Genomic DNA, 22,430 nt, shown 5'->3' with positions numbered 1-22,430 from the left:
CTTACTGCAGTGATTTTGGGGTTGGGGGCTGCAGTATTTCGATCCCACAAGCTGCAGACTCCTGGCCAAGGAAATGCCCACACTCCTGTCCCTGTTTCCCAAAGATCCTTTGCTGCAGGCTCAGCTGCTCCAGGTTTATCTGCATCTCTGCTGAAGCACTTGGATACATTCCTAATTTCCAGGAATGCCCAGCATGGCAGGATAACGTTCTCCTTGAACTCCTGACCTTGGAATGTCAACACTGGCATTGCTGGGAAACCCAGGAAGGATCTGGGCAGGTACATCTGAGCATCCATGGACTTCTAGACTGGCTTCTTTTAGCGATGCAATAAATTTAATAGCGGCTAATAAAATGTGTCAGAGCCACTTTGCCTCTCCTTGTAAAGGTCTCCCTGGAAAGCTGTGATTAAATGCAAAGCTGCAGCATTGAGGGAACCCAACCAAGCATTAAATGCTGATGCTGTCCTAAATTTAAGGGTCTGGCCTCAGTGTTGAACTCTAGGACACGTCCTGCTCTTGGTTTTTATGACACCACTGGTACCATAAGTGGTTATGTCTGTGCTCTAGGGTTGAACCCTGGAGTTCTCACCAGCAGGCTCGTAGCCTTCTGGTCTCCAAGGGCAGCAGAGTCATCCAGAACCCTCTGGATTTCAACTGGGAAAAGTGAGATTTGACAGTGACTTTTTGGAGTAGTTTGTCCCAGGGGCTGTCCACTATCACTCTTTAAGGATGAAGTGTGGGTGAAGGAGAGAGTGTAGGATTTTGTGGCTTCTTCTGGGCAGCCCGACTGGGAAATGCTCCATGAGGAAATTCCCTGGTACAATAAGGGCTGGTGGCTCTGCTGATTTTGCCTCACCCATCTCCTTGCAGGACCTGAAGGGGCAGTGCAAGAAAGATGTAGTGACAGGACGAGGGGGTATGAATTCCAGCTAAGGGTTTAGATGGGATTTTGGGAAGGATTGTTCCCTGTGAGGGTGGGGAGGCCCTGGCACAGTGTGCCCAGAGAAGCTGTGGCTGTTCCTGCATCCCTGGAAGTGTCCAAGGCCAGGCTGGATGGGGCTTGGAGCAACCTGGGCTAGTAGAAGTTGTCCCTGCCATGACAGGGGGTGGAACAAGATGAGCTCTAAGGTCCCTCCCAACCCAGACCATTCTGTGGTTCTTTCCTTGGGACAGAACCAGCGCTCAGATTTGAGGACACAGCATCACATTCGAGGCTCACCTGGACTTTAGGCATGGTCACCTCAACCTACAACAGCCCTGTGAAGGTTTCCCTGCCCCAATTCTGGAAACCTCCAGAGATTTAGAGCAATTCCAGGGACACACTTCCATCTCACAACGTGCCCTCAGCGTGAAGGGAAATTCTAGCCCTGGTCCGGGGCAGGGCTGTAAGACTGACCTTCTGAACCAACTCCAGGGGCGTTTCTGATGCAGGAGGTGATGTCTGCAGAAGAAACCCTGCTTAGAGGGGGGTCTGGGGCCACCCCAAAAGCAGCAGGGCGCGGCTCTGGGGGCTCCCCAGCGGCAGCGGGAGCGGCACGCGTGGCTCGGGCTATTTTTACTGCCGCAGCCACGCTGGCAGATGCGCTCCCGGCTGCAGATGACTTCCATGTGCAGCCCCTCGTGGCCCTGGCCGGGGGCCCGGGGCGTAGCTCGCTTCCTTAAAAGGCTCGGGAGGCGCCTGCAACGCCCCCGGGATGGGAGGGGAGGGGAGGGGATGAGGGGCCCCTGCCCGAGCTGCTGCTTCTCCCCCCGGCGCGCTGTGACATCCCGGGATGCGCCCCGGCATCCTGGAGCGCTCCATGGAAAGCAGCTGCCCCGGGAAACGCAGGCGGCGCAGGCAGCGGGAAAAGCTCTCCCGTGCTGCAGAGGGCTGGGAGGACGGAGGGAGGGATCACTTTAACCCAAGTGCAGCTTTTGGGAGCAGAAAGTGAGGGGCTTGGCCGTGCCCGGTTGGCAGTGAGATGCCGAGAGTCCCCCAGAGCCGCTGCAAGAGCCAGTTACAATAATAAATAACAAATAAGTGGAATTGACCCGTTCCCCTCTTTTTCTAATGAAGTGGTGTGCTCTGAGGGGAAGGTGCCAAACAAACAGCTCAGCTTCCCCAGCTCAGCTGCCACGGCCTGGCTCGTCCCCAGCCGAGCTGTCCCCGCTCTGTCCCCACGCAAGCGGCTCGGTGCTGGCGGGAAGTTTTGGGCTCTGGGCTGCTCCTCCTGCCAGGAATGGGATGCCTGAACTGTGAATCCCCACTAGGACAAAGCCCAGAGCAGCCCTGTGGGCTCTTCTTGCGCCCCTGGAACCCCCTGGATCCAAGGGGGTGCGATAATTCAGTCTTGGAAATGATGTGGTGAAGGGCAAATCCTCCTGGGAGACACCTCTGAAGGAATTGTTGTTGTGTGTGCAGCACATGTGGAATAACTCCTGTCACGACTCATGGGGACCTGCCTGAAGTGCTTCAGCAAGCAGCAGGACAGTACCAGGTGGCCTTGTCCTCATGCCAGCCCCATCCTGACCCCTGGAAGAACACCTGGGTAAGCTCTGAATGGCAAGGGTCTCCTTTCCAATGTTTAACCAATCCTGCCCAATTCTCCAGGTGTCAGTGCCCTCTCCCAGTTCTCCCTCAGCAATGCCCTGGGTTTGGTGTTCCAGCTGCCCTCTCCATGGCAAGGCTCCCCTTTTCCTTCCAGGCACCTCCAGCAGGCCATGGGAAGTGTTATCAATCCCTGCCTGGGGACAGCAACGGAGCCCCAAAACCCAGAGCTGCCCTGTGCCCTGGGATGGCCACTTTTATCTGCTTTCTGCTTTCAGGGGGGATTTTTGGAGGGGCAGGGAAATGTGCATTGTTTCTGGGAATTTTATCTTCCTTGGGTGAGCTCAGAGAAGGAGAGGAAGGGTAAAACTCATGGCTGTGGAAAGCGAAGGAGACAGATGAAAATACTTATGGTCATTGTACCATAATACACATAATAATAATAATAATACACAGGGACACCCAGGGCTGGCTGAGGCCAAGTTGCTAAATGCCATGTCCAGCTCAGTTTAAATTCCTTCAGGATGGAGATTTGACAACCAAGACACCTCTGTTTCCACCTTTTTTCCACGCTGGAAATCTCCAGGTTGCCAGCAGCCTCTCAGTGCTGTCCCCCTGAATACCCTTACTACATTTATCCTCCCTTTGAGGAACAGTGGGATTTCCCCCCCGCCCAAATAATTGCTTTCCAGACCCTGGAAAATTATTCCATTGATGCCCACACTGGCTTTAACAAAGACAAACCCACAAGTTTCTCAAAACCTCCATTAGACTTTATTTAAAAGTTCTTTGTATAGACTTCCTGACACAGAATCCACAATAAAAATAAAACCCCCCCTCCCTCCCACTGCTCCCCCTCCCCAGACTGCTTTGCTTTGTATTTTATAAAACATACAACATCAGAAGAATGCCAGAGGCATCCTACACCACAATTTAAAGATTTGTTAACTGAGGCCTTGGTCCCAGCAGTGCATTTGCATTTGGAAACTTTGCTTCCTTTTCCTTGCTAGTTCGGTTGGCCACATGTGGTACAAATGCATACAAGAGATGTAGTCTGAGACTGAATCCAGCAAAAGGAGAAAAAAAAAAAAGAGGAAGAGTGGAAATGGTGGAAATGAAACCAATTTTTTATCAGAATCAGCCACTCTCTTACAAAAAGGCTTCCCCTGTAAAGTTACACTCAGTTATGAGAAGGATAAAAGCAAGCAGGTAACAAGTTGCAGTGAAATTATTATGATTTGATTTTTTTTTGACTCATTTTTGTGATGCCTTATATAGGCAGACAGCCAGAATTGGGGGGAAAAAAGGCTAATTTAGAAGACATGTTGAGAGACAATAACAATCTGCACTTGGGTAAATATTTGGCAATGTTGAAGCTATACAATATAACCCGGGCACGTGTAGCACTCAGTCCACAAACAGTTTAGCACCATATTGATAGGTCATGCAGCAAAACCCTCTCCTCGGGGTTTGCCTGGGAGTTAAAAGCATGAAATATTACAGTGCAAGGTTGTCTATACCCTTAGCTTCTATAGGGGCAAGGTGGCAAAGGTGATGCTGTCTCAGAGGTAAGTGTTGGCCGGCCCCTGGCTCTATGTCCCCATCGCCGTCACCGCGCCGGGGTTGATGGCTCCTGGAGGGGTAAGAAGGAACAAATAAGGTTTTGAAGCAAGATTTTAAAGGAAGATAAACAGCCAGGAGCAGCAGAGGGGGGATGCCAGGGATGTGGCTGGCTCTCTCACCAGGGGTGCAGAGTTTTTCACATTCTTTCTGCGTGTTGAACCTGTTGTCGTTGCCGCCGCAGCCGCCGTACCAGAAGCGGGCGCAGCTCTTGGTCTCGGGGTCGTAGTACCACTTGAGCACAAAGTTCCTGCAGGTGCCCTCGTCCTTCTGCAGCCGGCAGACATCCATCACTGTGGGGAAAACCAGGAGCAACAGGGGTCAGTGGCACTCCTGGGTGGAGCACTGCCTTTTCTCAGTGTGTCTGCAGGCTGGGAAAGGGCATCCGCAGCTCAGAGTGTGCAGTCTCCTGATTTAGATGACTAAATCCCATCTCCTTCTTTGCAAAGAAAACCTCTTTCCCTGGAGGTCACCAGTTTGTTTGTCTCCTGTGCTGCTGCCATGCATCCAGGAGTGATGAAGGAGGAGTGATGCATGGCAGTGGTTGTCTGCAAATCCTTTGGATCTGCAGGAAATCAGCTGGCAGTCTCAGAACTGGGAGAGGACTGGCTGGGCTGCAAGGCAAGAAGTACTGGCACCACCAGAATGACTGACGTCACTTAAAAGAGAAATTTTCCACGTGAAGATGCTCCTGGGTGCACCACACTGCATCTTGCATCCCTGGCTGGGTGAGCGGGGGACAAAACAACAGAGCGCTTGGATTGTGGCAAAACGAAATCGCCACATTATTTTTTAAATAATTTTTAAAAAATAAAATTTAAAAAATATCTGATATCAGCCACTGATTTGCCATCAGGTCACACACCTCCCTTCACACAGGAAAGGAGAAGGAGCTTATGCCACCTCTGCTCAGCACAGCCTAAACACCACATATAAGGGGGAGTCAGAAATCAGTATTGACCTTCCAGTTCAGCTTTGCTTTTGGGTTCCTACAGCCTAAAGCTTCCCCACGCCTTGGGCAAGCTCTTTGCCTTTTTTATATTCAGATTTTCTTTTTCCAAAGACATCTCCTTTCTTCCCCACTTTCCAAAACACTGAAATCTAGCAGATGTGAACACAGGAATGACTCTTCCCCAAACCCTGCACAAGAATGAAATCCAAACACTAATCAAAACAGAAGGATTTCTTTTGTGTATATAACCTAATTTGCCCCGCTTTCAGTCTGAAATGAAACAAATCTTCCCCAAAATTTTCCAAGAATTGATGGAGAGTAAGAACTAGGGAGTTAAAATGTGTTTTAAGCTGTAGGAGATTGAAAAGATGGGGAGAGACAGGGTTTTAAGTCATCCCACAGAGAAAATGTGTGCCTGGGCTCCTTAGTTACACTTAAGAGTTACTTTTGTCATGGTGAAAAAGTTTTTAACAATTAAAAAATAAAACCATAGAACCATTAAGGTTGGAAAAGTCCTCTAAGACCCTTGAGCCCAGCACTGCCAAGCCCACCACTAAACTATGCCTCATGTTCCACATCTACACATGAAAAATGATCTATAAAAAGTCCTTAATTAAAGGGGATCACAGCATTTGAAAGGCTTCCAAAGGGAAATGGGTCTGGTGCATGTTTTTGCACCCAAAGTGCCTTAAAGTTCGGGAGCTCAACTAATTTCTCATTGTTGCACCTGCTGAGGACTGAACCCAGAGCCTGAGCACCTCAAAAGCTGAGCTGCCCTGAAGTCCTGTGTCCATTTTCCATGTGGATTCCAGCTCTGGCTTTGCAGAAAATGGAAAGGGAATAAAGTGAGCAGAGCGCAGCGGGCAGAGACCTGAACATCCCTCCAGGGACCCAAGGCTGCTTTCCTTGACTCTGTGCCCAGGGCAGAGCAGTGCCAAGTTGATGAAATACCACTTTAGCCTCAGAAACAGTTGCTGGAAACATCATCAAAGCATGTGACAGAGATCAGAAGGGGCTGGCCTGTGGGACAGGGCTAGCAGAAACTCCTGCCCTCCAGAGAAATCCTCATCAGGGAGGCTTCCCTGCTCTCCCAAGGAGGAATCCTGCTCTGGAGTGAAGCTGTGAGCTGCTTCCTCTGGCAGCAAAGTGCTCAGACTACAGCCAGAGGAGCCATGGTGCCCATTTGCATCCCCAAAGCACCTTGAAATCCCCTTTGGCCACCCCAGGCATCTCTGTGGCTGGTGGTGGCCGCCTCCTCCTTGCCTGCGCATCTTTGCCAGAGACAAAAATTCCCAAATGCATTTAAGGATCCTAAAATGAACCTAAGAAAGTCAAATGAGGTGGAAGGGCCTGTAATTTGCCTTTTCAAACCCTGCCATGCCACTGCAAGGACTAAAGCCCTGCCTCTAGGTACCAGAGCTGTCTTCACTCCTTGGTTTCCCTCCCAGCTCCACGAAGGGAAGGGCCCTAAAGCACCTCTGGGAGGGGGAGGTTGCTCTGATAAGGATTTTCTGGGCTCTGTTCCCATCCCAACCCCTGGCTGAACCAACACAGGTGATTTCAAGCCTTTTCTCCCTTCCCAGGTCTTAAAGAGGTTTGCAAACATAACCCCTTAACCTCAGAAAATCCTTGAGGAGAGGAGGGCATCGCCATTTTCCCACAGGCTCCCCCCTCACGCTTGGCTTTTCTCTTTTGGTGATGAAGCAAAACGTCTCCATGCAATGCCCAAGCCCCATGGAGTCACTTTCCATCAGGTGTTTTGGTTCCAGGCAGTGAAATGTTGGGAATTCTCTGCATTCCAGCAGAGGGGTGGCACTTCTTGGTCACACAGAGATAACACAAACAGGTTTGGGACCATGCCAGGCTCCAGTTCAGCAACCCCAGGTCCCTGGTGAAATCCAGGGAGCTCTGCCACCCAGGCTGTGCCAGCACAGCACATCCTGGTGGGACAACACACATGCAAAGTGACTGGCTCATGCAAAGCAGATGGAAGGGCATGGTGGTGTGAAGGAGCAAGTGAAAACTAAATCTGTGCTACTTTTGGTCTGGGGCTGGACAGGCTTGGAGGCATGCTGTGAAATGGTCAGGGTGGAAGAATGGGTTTGCTTTGTTTGTGATGATTCATTTTTTTTGGGGGGGGTGTGTGTTACCTGATGAGAATCTTTTCTCAAGGGGTGGCTGCTGCATGGCTTTCTCATCTGCTGCTGGAGGAGGAAAAAGCGCACGGGTTTGGATTTTAAATGGTGTTTTCCCTCTGATCCAAACATCATTTGACAGTAGGACAAAATGCAAAAGGGTGAATCCTCATGGGGTACTTACATGGCTTTAAGCATTTGTTATAGCACTCAGCTTCGGTCTCAAATCTATTGGCATTACCTCCACAGCCACCATACCAACCCTGGCTGCAGAACTTGTGTTTGGAGTCAAAGAACCACACAATCTGATAGTCCTTGCACTGCATGCCCATGTCAAAGTCCAGCAAGCAAGGGTCTGGCCAATCTGCATGGCAAAAGGTGCAAAGGTTAAGTGATCCTGAGGGGGTTAAAAGCTGAAAAAGCAAAGAGATTGAAAAGAGGGGGGGGAAAGGAAAAATAAAGTCTGGTTCAGGACTGGTGGCATTTCCCTCTCGTGTGTTTTTCTGGATGCAAACCTTCCTCAGCCTCCAGTTTACCTCTTCTTGCTTTGGTTTTGTCACAGATTCAAACCCCAGATCCTTGGAGCAGCATAGTGGGAACCCCTTACTCCCCACACAAATCCCCCCACCCTCTTTTAAAAGCTCTTTGTCTTGGCAGTGACTTCTAGTCCCTAAGTGTGTTTATCTCTAAAAGCAAGTTGCACCTGGCATATGTGAAAGCTCAATGAACACTTAAACATATGTTCCTTTCCTGCCCCAAAAATGATAATTTAGGTCCAAATCACCGAGTTTTTATTAGCTGTGCTGGGCCATCCATGCTGTTTTACCCATACAAGGAGGGCAGAGTGTGGGGTTTACTCCAAAATCTCTCTGAAGATTTACACATGGGCGTCTCCCATGAACTAGAGGAGGCTCAGCTAAACCCATCCCCAATTCCCTGCCCTTTTTATAGCCTTCATCCCGTTAAAAACCTTTGGATGAGCATCCTTGGGGAATGCCCCCCCCAGATCGCTGGCTGCCATCAATCCTCAGGCAGAGGTGTTTGCTGCAAATGGAGCTGAGATGGAGAGGTCTGTGTGGAGGTGCAGAGCAAAGCACTCAGCACATCCCTTTTCCCTGGGGCAGGAGAAGCCCACACACCTGGTTTGCCAAGGGCTGGTGCCAGGGGGTTAGACAAGGGGTTAAACAAGGGGTTAAACAAAGGCAGGGGGTGCTTGTCACCTGGTGGGAACAAGGGGGGATGAGGGGGATGGCAGTGGCAGGGAAAAGGGGCCAAATGACATGGGAAGAGAAGGATGATGGGTCATGCAGGAAGGAGAAACGAGCTGGTCCAGCACAAGCCCTTGGCCCCTCTGCTGCACAAAGCTCCAGTGGTGCCACCAGCCAGGCATGACTGAGATCCATGCTCATCCCACTCGACACCAGCAGCAGCCAGAGCTCCACAGCAGCTCCACAGCTCCTGGCTGCATTTCCCTGTGATTTCCCTGTGCTCTCAGACCACTCTGTGAAGAAAATGAGCCCCAGCACAAGCAGAATGTCTGAAGGAAAACACGGGAGCGATGATTGCAGAGCCATTGTTGGTGTGGCTGCAGTGGCTGTGCTGCTGGGTGAAGACTGAGAGCCCTTCCAGGCCCTTGGAGGAGGGGTTGTGGCACTGATGGTGTGTGTGACAGCACTGGTGTGATCAGCTTGGTGTCACCCAAAGCCACGAAAAGAGGCAGAGACCCCACTGCAGGGCTCTGGCAAGGGTGTCACCAGGGCCATGCTCAGATCCCTTGGTGTTAGTGGCACTGTGAGAGCCCCCAGCCCAGCAAACCCCCACACTCACCACTCTCAGGCCCTTCCAGTGGCTCAGTGTTGAGCATCATGTTGGCCAGGGACACCTGGGCCTGCGCCTGGGTCTCTGTGGGGAGAGGCAGAGGGGCACTCAGGGGGAGGGAGCAGCAGCAGCACCCTCACGACAGTCACAAACAACCCCCAGCCCCAGCTCCAGCACAGGGGCCAGGTCTGGATCTGTTTTGCCCAGCACACACATAGGAGAATTGCTTATTGGAGGCAGCTGATGGGAGGAGCAATCCCCAGATGCCTGGCTGTGCTAGGATGGGATTGTCTTCCCTCCCCAGTGGCTCTGCTTGGGCTCATCCTCGGGGATCACCACAGAGGAGCATCCTCAGGGCCCCATGGGGCTGCTTTGGATGGCCCCACTCACCCCACAGCATCGACAGGGATGCTGGATGTGGCCTCTCTGGAGCCACTTTAGCTTTGGTCTCCTGGCCTTGGAGATGGCAGAACAACAATGGCATCCCCCCATGGAGCCAATCCATGATGGATCTGTACTCTCTTGTTCCCTCAAGGGCTCTCTTGGAGCACACTCCTCCCATCAGGCCTCACGTCCCTCTATGGTGAGGATTGTCACAGGTGAAAAATATTCCATGGAGGGGTCTGCAGCTATGGGAAGGGCTGGATTTGCTTTTCTTTAGTGCATGGTTTGGGTGTGGCTAAAGGGGACGATCCTACTCAGTGTCCAGGTCACAGCTTGCCACCACTGCCTACTCCATTTATTCCCACTCAAGGTTTGTTCCATGGGAAAAGCAGCTTCTCTGGGCATTGGGAGCTCCAATTCATCACATGCAAATGTTACTTCTACCCACTGATGTCTTTTCTCAACATTTTTGTGGGCATGTTAATTGCTTGTGAAGGTGAGGGACTGGTCCAAACCCACTGAAGCCAGAGGAAAGGCTCTCCATGGGCACTGGAATTGTCTTGGAAGTGCCAGAGGAAGCCAGACACAGCACTGGCAGGACCAGCACAAACTTCACAGCACCAAGCCAAGTCACCTCTGTGCCAACTGTATTAAAAAAAACATTGGCTGTGTCTTAGCAACTTTTGGCCATGGCAGAGAGTTTGGTGATGGATGTGCACACATGGAGTTTGGATCCCCAAGGGACTAAACCTTCCCTTTCATCTCCTCTTTGTGGGTTTTTCTGGGTAGTGTGGGAAGCAGATCAGTAGCCATGGAACTGGCTATTAGGAAAGCAGCTTTTCTTGCTTATTTTGAAATCAGGCTGGACTGAGTTTACCAGTTTGACTCATTATTAATTGCAGTAGTGCAGGCTGGGCCCACACCAAGACCTTTTGCACCGATGTACAAACCCTCCAGCATGTAACAAACCCGCTCTGGGACTGCCTTTAATTATCCCACATTCTGTGCTGATTTAACCCCACTGAAGTGCAAACTCCCATTTTTCAAAGAAACACATTTGCCACGCTGGGATTGCTAGTACCAACTTATTCCCAATCCCTACATTGTTTTTTCCCCTCCCACTTTTTGTGCCCACTTAATGAAACAAAATAAATGCCCACGTGTTTCTGAGAGCCACTTACTCGTGCTGAATGACCCTGTGTAGGTTACTTTGTGGTGGGATTTTTGGGAGCCAGTGATGACAACAGCGTATTTCTGCCCGCTCCGGAGCCCCCGGATGACGTGCTCGGTGCCGGTCAGGTTTTGCCTCTGCACGAGGGAGTGGTCCTGTGCCAAGGTGACAGTGACATCAAAGGTGCCGTGGGGCTCAGGGCTGGCCCAGCGCAGCCTGGCACTGCTCTCAGTGACATCTGTGATCTGGATGTCGTGGGTCTTTGCTGCAGGGCAGAATCAGAATCAGAATCAGAATCAGAATCAGAATCAGAATCAGAATCAGAATCAGAATCAGAATCAGATTCAGAAGGGACACCAGGCAGTGGGTGAAGAGGGAAAAGATGTCAAGGAAGAAGTGCCTCAGTGCTGCAGAATCTTCTTTCCACGGCAAGTGCAAGCCAGGCTGGCACTTGGCTGTCTCAAATGCCCCCGCAGGGGAGGCTTTGTTTTCCATAGCTCAGATGATTCACCAAGTGGTTTATTTATCTTTAATAATCTGTTGCAATCTAGCAAATCAAAGACTTTTTTCCCCCAAGATTCTCACAGCTTGAAATTCCCAGCACTTTCCCAACAACTGTAAATGTGCCCAGTTGTATCCTTCCTTCTCTAGGGTGCAATGGATTCACTGAGCTGCTGAAGATTTTCACGCCAAGCCTGCCTAAGAGTGAACATAAAATCACAGACTGGTTTGGGCTGGAAGAGACCTTCAAGACCATCTCATTCCAACCTCCATGCCGTGGGCAGGGACACCTTCCCCTACACCAGGTTGCTCCAAGCCCTGGTCTTGAACACTTGCAGGGATGATAACCTTAACAGGTCAAAGAAGTTGTTATGGAAAGGTTTTCCTGCTCTGGCAGATCACTGGATGAGACCTTTATAAACACTGTTTGAAGCACTGGTGGGGCAAGAAACACCCAGAAAAGTTTTTTCCCCTCAAGCTGATAAGAGCATTAGCCTTGCAAAAGCTGGTTGCTTTTATTTATTGCTTTTTGCTTCTTATTTATGCGGGGACTTGCCATCAGTGACTGGATGAGCTTCCCTGTGCTTTTTTGATTTTTTGACACATTTTTTTGAACACATTTTTTGATCCTTGCTCGGCTAGTGCAGATCTGCCTGTACCCCCTTGCAAAAATATCCCTTTTCATGAACTGTGCCCACATGAAAGAGGCTTGGTGTTCCCAAACAGGTCTCCACACACTGATCCATTGATGAACTAACAATTCCTATTAGCTGCGAGCTCAAACAATGCCATTATATGAACCACCATCAGTAGCAAAACTTGGCCAAGGGGCAACGCTCCAAGGAAATCATGGAAACAAATGAGCCACTAGAGTGAGTCACTAGAGAGAGAAGCTCTCTGTAGCTCGATGGATTGTTCCTGCTTGTGTTTTGCCTAGGAGCACCCATTTTTGCACACAATTCTTAACACAAGTTGGCAATGCCCCAGCACAGCCTTCCCGATTGATACCTAAAACCGAAATTTGCCCTCTGGGTGACATTTCCCACAGGAATAATCCTCTCAGGGGGAAGAAGAGCCACAGCCTGCTGTGGTTCAGCCCTGCCCACACGGGAAGAGCTGCTCACATACCGCTGTGTCTCCTCCTGCTGCCGGCCGCGGTGCCTGTGGCGTTGGTGGTGGCAGCCCGGCCGCTGGCTTTGCTGTGGCTGGTGGTGGCACTGGCTGTTCCCTGGGCTGTGGCGTTCCCCTGGGCCACAGAGCTGGCTGGGGTGGTCTCGGGGGCTCTGGCCTGGGCCGTGGTGCTGGCAGGAGTGGTTCTGGCTTGGGCACTCGCCGCTGGCTTGATGGTGGCGCTGACCGTGGTGCTGGCAGGGAAGGCGCGGCTGGAGGTCGCGTTGGGAGCCACGAACCTGGGCAGAATTTTGGAAATGGAGGTGAGTTGGTGTAAAAACCACTGGCAGGAACCCACCTGAGGTCGAGAGTCTTTTGTCAGCTTTAGATTTGCCCACAGTGAGTGAAAAGTGCTTAGATCCAAGCAGTGAAATGTGTTCCTAGTAGAGGTGTCCCTGCCCGTGGCGAGGGGTTGGAAGATGTTCTTTAAGGTTCCTTCCAACCCAAACTGTTCTGTGATTTTCTGAAAAAAGTGAACTCAGACAGATCTGCAGCGTGCCTGATTTCAAGGGGCTTGGCCTTCTAAAGCCAGCACAGCTCTGTGCCACCAGTGAGTCTGGGTGACAACAGGCTTTCACTTCTCTTTAGAAAATATTAGCATGGGTGCTGCGCTGGGTTCTGTGTATCAGATAAATATGTATCAGATAAATATGTTCTGTGTATCAGATAAATATGCCCTGTGTACCAGGGCAGCCCAGCCTCTGAAAATAACATTTGGAGCAGAAAACCCCAAATTCATAGTAATTTCTGGAATTTCTGACCTAAACGATCAAAGTCAACATATATCTCCTTCATATTTTTAAGCATATATAAATACGGAATTTACCCCAAATTTAAACTTATACATCATCCCTTCTCTATAAGATATCTCTGTTGCTCTTTTGACACACAGCACTGAGGGAACCAGTAATATTAATTGAAATACTATTAGAATTATATTAATTAAAAGACAATCCTGATTTTTGAAAGTGAAGTTGCTTTTTCTTTCCTTTTCCCCAAAGCATTACTCACACTGCCTTCTGCCCAACGAGCACGGGGTGCTGGCCCTGGACTTGCTGACCATTCTGGAGCCACTCACACTGTTTCCTTATCTCTGGAGACAGGTAGAAAGCATATTCACCTGGAGATGGAGAGAGACATTAAATAAGACATTAAATACTGGAGCTGAGGATGGTTCATACCCACCACCAACACATTACATTTATTTCTTCTTAATTAAAAAGAAACAAAAAAACTAAAACCAAAAAAAAAGGAAATTAATTTCCTTTTCTTGCTTGATGTTTAGTTACTGCAACATCCTGGGCTGGGAGATTTGTTATTGCAGTCTACAAACACAAGGGCCTTAACTACAAGAGGGCTGTTTGCCTGAGTCTGTCACGTATAAACACATTTCTTGTAACAGGACACTTCCAACCACACAGGTAATCAAGAGTTAGAAATTTCCAGGACTGCTGTAAGCAGTAAATGGAAAAAGCAAACTGAGATAACCTAAACATTTATTTTCAGATGTTTGCTTTCTATTTAGTTCAAGACATTCCTGAATCTGTGGTATATCAGCCCATTAATCTGGTTTTCAGGAATTTTTGCTTAAAACTAGATTTCCTAAAAAGTTCTACTTCTTATCCTTGCTGGATGGATGAGTTTAGGATCTGGAGGTCCAGCCAGGGTTCTCTAGATAAGCTGAGATGTAGATTTTCGAGGCACAGTCGGCACATCCCAAGTACAGCAGCTTTATTTATCCCTGAGCAAAGAATCCTGTACATCTGGTCCTTCAATCTGCATAGAGAAACTCCAGATTTCAGCCTGAGCCAGCCAAGGGCCTGCTGGACATGATGTTTATGGTGAAGTTGGGAAGAAAGATCTGCTGGGTTTTGAAGCAGCTCCAAGGAAGTGCTGCAAAGGGCCTCAGTGGGATCTATGTGAGAGGCAAGCCAGGTGGGATGAGATCAGAACCCACAGGTGAGCCCATGGAGACCAAGGCAAAGCACACTGAAGTGCAAACTCTACTTGGTGGATAACATGGAAGGGGATGGGGAGGCCAGAATGAGCAAAACCCAGACATACTCAAATTCGTAAAGTATGAGTAGCCCAGATTGCACCAAACAGTACAAACCATAAAAAAAGAGACTAACTTCAGTGGGTCCTACTGCTAAAAACCTTTCAGAGGCCATGTGTTGCCCCTTCCATGACACTTGGGCTGCAAGGATGTTGCACTTACTTCTGATGAAGGATGGCAGCAGTGTCCCAAAACGCAGCAAGGGCTCTTCATGGAGCTCTCCTGGTTTATCAACCAGCTTGAAGAACACGTCGTTGGGCTCGCTGGCGAGGCTGTAGATGTTCTTGGCATTCACCTTCCTGCCAACGCCCAAGATAACAAAGAAGTACCCTTTGCATTTTGCACGGATGACAGCCCTCTGCAGGTGCTCGAGTTCTCTTTTGTTCACTTTTCCAGTCATCATCAGAACGATGACTTTTAGATCCCGAGGGCTTGGCACGCTTTCAAAGACATGAGCGATTGTGTGTTCAATTGCACTTCCCAGAGCCCTCGTGCCGTGCAGCTGGGTCATTTGGTTGTGGAGGTAATTAATTATCTTCTCTTTGGATGCATAATCAGTTAGTGAGAACTCAGTTTTCACTGGTGGGAAGCTTGAGTTGATTTCGTGTTCGTAAGGAGCTTGCTGGAGAACGGCCACTCTGGCGTGGTGCTGGGATACTTTTGGCTCTGAGCTGATTTCCAGGTTGGTTACAATGTGGGAAATGTATTTTTTCATCTCGCTGAACTGCAGGGGGGTGGTGGACTCGGAGCTGTCCAGGATGAAGGCTATGTCTGTGTCCACGTCAGTGGGGGCTGCCCTTCTGTCTCGGAAGGAAGGTCTCTGGCCAGTTCCAGCACATCTGGGATCTGGGTCGCACACATCTGGGGAAGAAACACAGGGGGTTGGTTTCACCTGCAGGACCCAAACACAGTCCTCCCTCATCACTGTAAACATCTCCTGTGTCACATGAAATACCATCAAGCCCTGGAAATTCACTGGTCCCATTACTGGATACCAAAGTAATTTCATCCCACAACACATTCAGTTATGTGTTCAGTATTTTTTAATGTGTTCCTTTGTCCAAGGGGATCCCTGAAGCACTCTGTCATAAGTGGCAGAAGGCCATTTTTAGAGCACTTAGCTATCAGTATCTGGGCTGTAAAAGTGGCAACCAGACAAAAAAGGAGCTTCTCTTTACAAAGTGGAGTACGCCCAGCAAACAGCATTCACAATGCCAATGTTTTCTGCTCAACCCAAGAATCCCTTGTATCCACCAACAGAAGGGCTGACTCCCAAGTTGGGCTTCCCTTCTTACAAGCCACTGCTGCCTGGCCAGAAAGATTTGGAACTGTCTAGAGGAGAAATTGGATGCTTACCCAAACAAATGTGACAAGTCAAAAGCCTCTGAATGGTTTGATTCAGCTGACCGCCGCTGGTTGGAAGAACAATGGCGTGACCGACGGCCGTGTTGTTGATCTGGTGAGATGGAAACAGAAAGACACAGAGTCAGTAACACTGCCTTCTGCTGCTATCAGCTCTGAGGAATTCTCTGCTCAGCGCAATGCTCTTGGTGATCCCTTTTGGAGGAGCCTCGTGTCCCCGATTTCAGTTTAGAGCCATAAACTCCAAGAAAAGGGACCACTTGAACCAGTGCTCAGTGAGTTTATCTAGGGCTTTTTCCCGGCTGTCTGTCCACTCTCCCTCTGCCAGCAAAGCTAATGTACTCCCACCTTCCCACCCTTTGCCTTTCTGTCAGACTTTTCCTTCTGTTTCATCCCACATTGGAGCCATGGCCTGGGAAAGGAGTGGTCTCACTAGCATTTCCCAGCATGTGCTGTGGGTATTACAAAATTAGTGTTTCTCTCCTAATAGATGGATGACTTTGGCCAGCCTTCCACATATGAGAGGCCTTTGAAAGCCAAGCTTCAAATGTTTGTGGCATCCAACACCATGAAACCAGACCGAGGGCACAAGCAGAAAATAAAGAAAGGGTGAAGGAGCCCAACCTCCAGAGCTCTGGTAAGCACTGCATCCTGCCTGCTGGTGAGGAACACCGGCACAACCCCAGCGTCGTAGAGCTTCAGCACTGCATCGTTGAGCTGTGGGGACGCCCTGGTGTCCCCATTGCTGAAGAAGACAGCCACCTTCCTCATCAGGAAGCCGCTGCGGGCACGCTTGAAGGTGTTCCTGGCCACAAAGGACATGGCGGTCTCCAGGCTGCGCGGCTTCGTGGTCAGCGTTGCCTGGAAGTTTTGGATCTGCTGCAGGAGGCTGGATTTCTTCCTGGCGTCAGCAAAGCGGATCTCGGTGGTGACCTCGTTGTTGTAGGTGACCAGGGCCACCCGTGCCCCCCGGGGACAGTTGCTCTCAGCAATGGTCAAGTTGTTGACCACTCTGAGCACGGTTTGCTTCATCCTGTTGAAAACCTCCCTCACGACGCCCGAGGAGGTGTCAATAGCAAAGGCCAGCTCGGTTGGGAAGACAGGGCACTCCTTGGGACCTGTTGGGAATGGGCATTGGGAACAAGTCATGCCTTGAGCAGATGTCAGGATGCAGGGACAATGTCCTCAGCAGGGGTAAATCATCCATACATGGGGAGACCAACATGCAGCCACCCTGGGGTTTAAAGGACTGAATGAGACTTACCATAGCAGCAAGCTGTGGAAAAGATGGGGAGAAAAGGACAGCTTGGTCAGTGCCATTCTTGTAACATGATGGGCAAATAAGGGTAGAGAGAGGAGGGCTCAGCAAGGCACTGAGGAGTTACTCACGGCATTTGTCTTTGATGTTCCGCACCAGCGCACATTGCTTAAGGAGATAAAGAAAGGGGGGGAGAGAGATATGTCACACAGCCAACCCAGGGGTGTTTCAAAACAAGAGTGAAATTGTGCCACACTTACATCTCTGGATTCTCCTTTCTCGCCTTTAAGGCCCTGTTTCAAAGAAGGAAGAGAAGTTGAGTGCAAAGTGTATCTCCAGGGTGCCTTATGAAACCTGTCAGAACAACTACTGAGCCATGGGAAAATCTGTCTGTTTTCAGCTGTGTTTCCAGCAACAGAGTGCAGGCCTCTTCTGTGTGAGGAGCAAACCTAGCTGAGGCCAAACCCAAAAGGGAGGTTGGAACTGGATGGTCTTTAGGGTCCCTCCCAACCCAAACCATTCTATGAGTTATGGTGCTCCAGGTTCACATGCAAAGCAAGCCCAGCCACCTTGGCCTTTCTAGGAAGCCTTGTGCCAGCCAGATTTGGTCATGGCCCTATCCTGAGTGGGGTGGTGAATGATAAAGAGATGAGAATCTCCTAGAAGGAATTTTAAGGGGCATATTGCCATGGGGAATTCCTAATGCCAGGTAAGAGCATGTCCCTTGAGTTTTTCCTTTGATTTGAGGAAGGGTAAATATTTGTCAGCGATAAACAGCTGCTTAAAAATTTATGGAGACACATCCAACACAAATAAGGAGGGATTTCCTCAACTTGAAATCAGCAGGAGACAGTGATGGACTTATTTTTCAACCCCTGGCACCCACAGGGACCATTACATGAAGTCAATCAGCAATGCAATGAACACTTACAGATGGCCCAGGGTATCCAATCTCTCCTTTCTGACCGGGTATCCCAGGTACTCCTGCATCTCCCTGGAAAGAGAGAGCAGAGAAATCCCCTCCATGAACATCTGCAGGAGGACTCCCAGGAACACTTGGAGGAAGAGATGTGTCCATCTTTCAGGGCATTCATGCAGAAGGGAAAATTTGTACCACGGTCCAACTTACTCTGCGGCCTCTGTTTCCTTTGGGGCCGGGGCCTCCAGCAACACCACGGTCACCAGGTCCACCCTAGGAGGGGAAAACCACAAACAGCAGCTCTAAACCTGCACAGGTCCATGGAAAATTGCTTGGAAAATAAATGCACAGCTCATGGGCTGCACCTACCTTTGGCCCTGCATAACCTACGAAGCCACGTTCTCCCTGAAAAAACAGAAAGGTTAATTTGGATATGTTCTAGAAAATTCCCTCATCCATCTGTGCTGGAGATATTGGGTTCTTCCTTGTCCTTGTTGAGGAGGTGGGAATGCTGAACATACACCTACCTTCCTGCCTTTAGGACCTGGGCCACCAATTCCATCTCGTCCATCATCACCCTAAAATTGGAAAGCCAGAGTCATGAATATGAAAATGAATAACTTAAGCCCCACAGGTCCAGCAACACCAATAGAAAGAACCCACTGAAGCCACAGGGCTTTGTGAAACTCTTAAATGTTCCTTAAAATTCCTGAAGTGTCCTTAGAGGTGGGAGGGCATGGCCACACTCACCATCTCTCCTCGTGGGCCTGGCTGTCCGTTCGGCCCTTTGGGTCCAGGGTCTCCAGGCTCACCCTAAAAACAGGAGCATCTGTTAAAGCATGTTCTGAAAATCCAGGCTGCTCTGAGCCTTCCCCACCCCATCAACACTGGTTTCCTCTCACAGAGCAGTCTGCAGCCCTCCTTGTGGCAGAAAGGCATGACTGGACCTACACAGCCCGAAATGCTGCCACGTGCATACTCTTTAGTGGGACCTTTGGTGATTTCAGGAAAGATAAAACCTTCCCACATGGGCATTTTCTGAGAATCTGCCCAGGAAAGTTCATTGGGAATCTCAGTTGCTCAGCTACTTTTGCCTTTCTGTTCACTGAAATGGGAGCCTCATGAGACAATGAGCACTGAGTTGCTGCTGCCCACACTGCAAGCCCAAGAGGTTCACCTCGTGTGTTTCTTTAAGCCCATGCAAAATCCAGCAGCTTTTCAATGCAGCTTTAGTTGCTGGTGCCCAGTGCTCCTGAAGACATACCTTCCTTCCCAGAGGACCAATCCTGCCACGGTCTCCTGGGGGTCCTGGAGGTCCACTCCCAGCCTGGAATGGAAACGGGGAGAGGCATGTTGGAAACGTTCAGGGAAACATGGGTGCCTGGAACTAGGGAACTGGATGACCATAGAAATCATGTACTGACTACTGGGGCTGGTGTCTCTCAAAACACCTCAGGAAATTCAGAAGTCTGCTTCATGTTTGGGAGGAGCTGGAGGTCCAGCTCAGTTCAGTGCAAATGCCAGCAGCAATTTATATTGTCCCTAAGAGAACACCCACAGGAAAGCAGGAGGGGGAAAGTCATGCTGAGGGTGGGGAAATGCGATGTGGCTTTGTGTCAAAGGAAGTGGCTGAGGAATGCAGCAGGAGGGAGAAATAAATACATGGGGTGGCCCCTGCAGGCATGTGAGATGGTCATGCTCTGGCTTCAGAGGATGAAACATCACAGAGATGCCCCACCAGTCACTCAGGGATCCCCTTTAACTAAAATTGCAATAATGAGCCAAACACTGAATTCCTGACCCCTCTGTGGTTGCTTTTAGCTCTTTCTCTTCTGTAACTCTTCATCAAGAAGTCCTAAGCATAAGTTGAGAGGAGAATCATGCTGGAAGAGAGTGTTAAAAGAGATTAGAGCAGAGCTGGAGCCCTAGGAGAGGGAAATGTGAAGACACATTGGAATCTTATTAGTTCAACAACAGCTTAGTTGGGCCAATGTCTGGGAAGCAGCAGAAGGATTACCCTGGGTCCAGGGACACCCTGCTCTCCTCTGATGCCTGGTGTGCCAACCTGGCCAGGGGGACCCTGTGTGGGAAGAAAAGAGAGGCTGTCAGCACACGTGGGCAGAAACACACCAAGATCCAAGAGGGAGCAAATTCTGCAGTGTCTGAGGGATGCTCCGCAAACACGTCACACCTTGGCTGGTGTGAGCACAGTGGCAGGCAGGACAGCCAGGCCACAGCACACCCAAAAATACCCAAATCCCAACAGCCTTTGTGGGTGAGGGTCTCTGGGGAAGTGGCTGTGATGAGGTAACACCCAGCACCATGAGGCAAGGCCTTCCCTCTGCTGTGCCCTCACTGACCTGTGGCCCTCGCATGCCTTGTTCTCCAGCTGGCCCTGGCTGGCCGGGCGCGCCCTTGGTGCCCTGCAAGTACAAAACAGCACAGGGCAGGTTAGATGTGGTCAGCACCATGGGAAGGGAAAGGGGAGATCAGGGCATCCACAGCTGCACAAAGAGCAGGGAAGAATGGATTTTCAGTCAGGCTTTTTCCTTGTTTTGTTTTTTTTCCAAGATATGGTGATAGCAGACAATAAGCACAGTGATGGTGGGGGCAATTTGCCTCCTGCAATTGATGGCCATCAACCATCATTCCTTGGCCCTGTTACACTGCTCCAGCAGCACACAAGGACAAAACATTTGACCAGGGAATGCTGTGGGAGACAGGCAGGCACGTGGACAGCTGGTTCTGCACCAAGTCCAGCAAGGAGCATACAGGGAGATGAGCCTGAGGAGGAGTTGGGAAATTTGGAGGAGAGAGGAGGCAAGGAGGATCAAGCAGAGCCTGCATTTGCCTTCTCCTGGCACATCCCTCTGGGTGCTGAGGCTGCCTGGCCCATGGTGTGGCAGGAGCCCCATGTGCTGTCCCATCACCACCTACCTTTACTCCTATGGGCCCCCTTCGTCCTGCCATGCCCTGCAAAGGAAGGAACAATGAGGCTTGTTGATCTAATATCTAAGTACACCTTTCCCTATTACTTTTAGATAAATACTTCTTATCAATGCTTCTTATAGTCCAAAAATTACATTTGGCTGTTTTAAACTACTGGGGGAAAGAGAGAGGGAAATCCACGTGGTCAGATCTCTTAAATCAGACTTGGGCATGTTTTCTCCCACCTCACATCTCCCACGTAGGTGAGCTGCTCCCTCAAGCATGTCAGAAGTGTGTCACCATCCCTGGAACAGGAGGGACACGCAGCAGGGAACACATCCCAGACATCCCTGCTCCAGATTGATTTTTGCCTTTCCAAAACCAGCAGCCAAATGCAGATGCATATAATGGAATCACAGACTGGTTTGGAATTGAAGGGACCTTCAAGACCATCTAATTCCAACCTCTTGCCATGGGCAAGGACACCTTCCCCAAGCACTATCCAACCTGGCCTCATACATAAATCATATGTAATGCCACTGATCTGAGCACTGAGTTGTTTTCATGGGAATAAATTTGACTTTTAAAGTCTCTACAACAAGCCAGGAAGCCAGGAGGCATTTTCCTTTTGAGATTTTTTTTTTCCTATTGTTGGGGGGGTGGCTTGTTGTGTTTTGAAGTTGAATTCCTGCTGTTTGTTTGAATCAAAATACGTGGAAAGGAAGGAGGGGAAAAGTTATGGTCAATCTAAGCTTGGGCCTTGCTGACTGGAGGTCTGGCAACTCTACTCACACTCCTCCCTGCTTCACCGTTTTGGCCCGCTGGCCCTGCCGGTCCAGGATCTCCCTAAGGGAAAAACAAAACTCAAGTGAGAGCCCTGAGATGAGCAGGCACTGGGAAAAGAGATTCAGTTCACAAAAAAATGGCTCCTTTCATGCTTTCACACAAGTTAAAAGTCCTGCCTTTGGTGGGAATCCTTCTAACAACTCACAGAGACTTTCCATCAAGTTCCTGAGCCAGCAGAAGTCAACATTCCTATTCTTTGGGAAATGCCTTCTAACAAATTAAGTGCATTTTTTATTGTCAGCTGATGTAAAAACAGATGGGGTTTGAAATTTTCCAAGGAGTGTGTGGGGTTTTTTTTCTTGAAAAGGTTTCAGGTGAATCAGGAGGTTTAGATTTGGTGTAATCTAATCAGTTCTCTGCTTTTGTATATGACCCATGAGTACTTACAAAGGTAATTTCCAAGTTCTTTTCAGAGGCAATATCCCAAAAAGGCATTGTAAAATAATAAAAAAAATTTAAAAGGTGCTTTTTACACAAAACATCTTCTAAACTGACATCTTCCCAGACAAAGTTTTGGTCCCAAATCAACAACATTTTCTAGTGGAAAAAAATATTCCATCTGACAAGGCACAATGAGTTTAAGGAACTTGCATCTTTTTGGCAGCATCCCTTTTTCTCCCATTCTTTGGCCCATTCTGCTGTAAAAACCAAAAAACAACACAAAGACAACAAAGAAATTTTACCATTGGTCCAATTTCACCCTTTTGTCCTCTGGGGCCCCGTTGAGTATTATCAGCTCCTGAATCTCCCTGAAAGCAACAGAGCAATGAGAAACATCTGTGT

General features: G+C 49.5%; 1 protein-coding gene across 2 annotated transcripts in view; it reads right to left on the bottom strand.

Moving 5' to 3' along the window:
* Positions 1 to 3,784: 3,784 nt before the first annotated feature.
* The window catches only part of COL6A3 (collagen type VI alpha 3 chain), a 57,394-nt gene continuing 38,748 nt past the window's right edge, over positions 3,785 to 22,430 (bottom strand). Inside the window, exons 22-46 of one of the 2 annotated variants that reach the window (XM_063162693.1) lie at positions 22,331 to 22,396; positions 21,594 to 21,647; positions 20,811 to 20,846; positions 20,234 to 20,296; positions 19,891 to 19,953; positions 19,138 to 19,200; positions 18,624 to 18,686; positions 18,401 to 18,451; positions 18,243 to 18,278; positions 18,084 to 18,146; positions 17,886 to 17,948; positions 17,215 to 17,247; positions 17,086 to 17,122; positions 16,961 to 16,972; positions 16,321 to 16,814; positions 15,691 to 15,790; positions 14,497 to 15,195; positions 13,290 to 13,398; positions 12,237 to 12,517; positions 10,618 to 10,872; positions 9,062 to 9,136; positions 7,419 to 7,598; positions 7,250 to 7,303; positions 4,270 to 4,440; positions 3,785 to 4,160 (exon numbers count right to left, since the gene is read on the bottom strand). In XM_063162693.1, coding sequence (XP_063018763.1) covers positions 4,120 to 4,160; positions 4,270 to 4,440; positions 7,250 to 7,303; positions 7,419 to 7,598; positions 9,062 to 9,136; positions 10,618 to 10,872; positions 12,237 to 12,517; positions 13,290 to 13,398; positions 14,497 to 15,195; positions 15,691 to 15,790; positions 16,321 to 16,814; positions 16,961 to 16,972; positions 17,086 to 17,122; positions 17,215 to 17,247; positions 17,886 to 17,948; positions 18,084 to 18,146; positions 18,243 to 18,278; positions 18,401 to 18,451; positions 18,624 to 18,686; positions 19,138 to 19,200; positions 19,891 to 19,953; positions 20,234 to 20,296; positions 20,811 to 20,846; positions 21,594 to 21,647; positions 22,331 to 22,396 — 3,162 coding nt within the window. In that variant the 3' untranslated portion in view covers positions 3,785 to 4,119. Of the gene's footprint in view, positions 4,161 to 4,269; positions 4,441 to 7,249; positions 7,304 to 7,418; positions 7,599 to 9,061; positions 9,137 to 10,617; positions 10,873 to 12,236; positions 12,518 to 13,289; positions 13,399 to 14,496; positions 15,196 to 15,690; positions 15,791 to 16,320; positions 16,815 to 16,917; positions 17,123 to 17,214; positions 17,248 to 17,885; positions 17,949 to 18,083; positions 18,147 to 18,242; positions 18,279 to 18,400; positions 18,452 to 18,623; positions 18,687 to 19,137; positions 19,201 to 19,890; positions 19,954 to 20,233; positions 20,297 to 20,810; positions 20,847 to 21,593; positions 21,648 to 22,330; positions 22,397 to 22,430 lie in introns of those variants that run through there. The other variant, XM_063162692.1, reaches the window with a different exon arrangement.

The sequence above is a fragment of the Melospiza melodia genome, chromosome 8, assembly GCF_035770615.1.
Source record: "Melospiza melodia melodia isolate bMelMel2 chromosome 8, bMelMel2.pri, whole genome shotgun sequence".
In the NCBI taxonomy this organism is placed as follows: domain Eukaryota; kingdom Metazoa; phylum Chordata; class Aves; order Passeriformes; family Passerellidae; genus Melospiza; species Melospiza melodia.
This window is presented reverse-complemented; position numbering and strand designations above follow the sequence as displayed.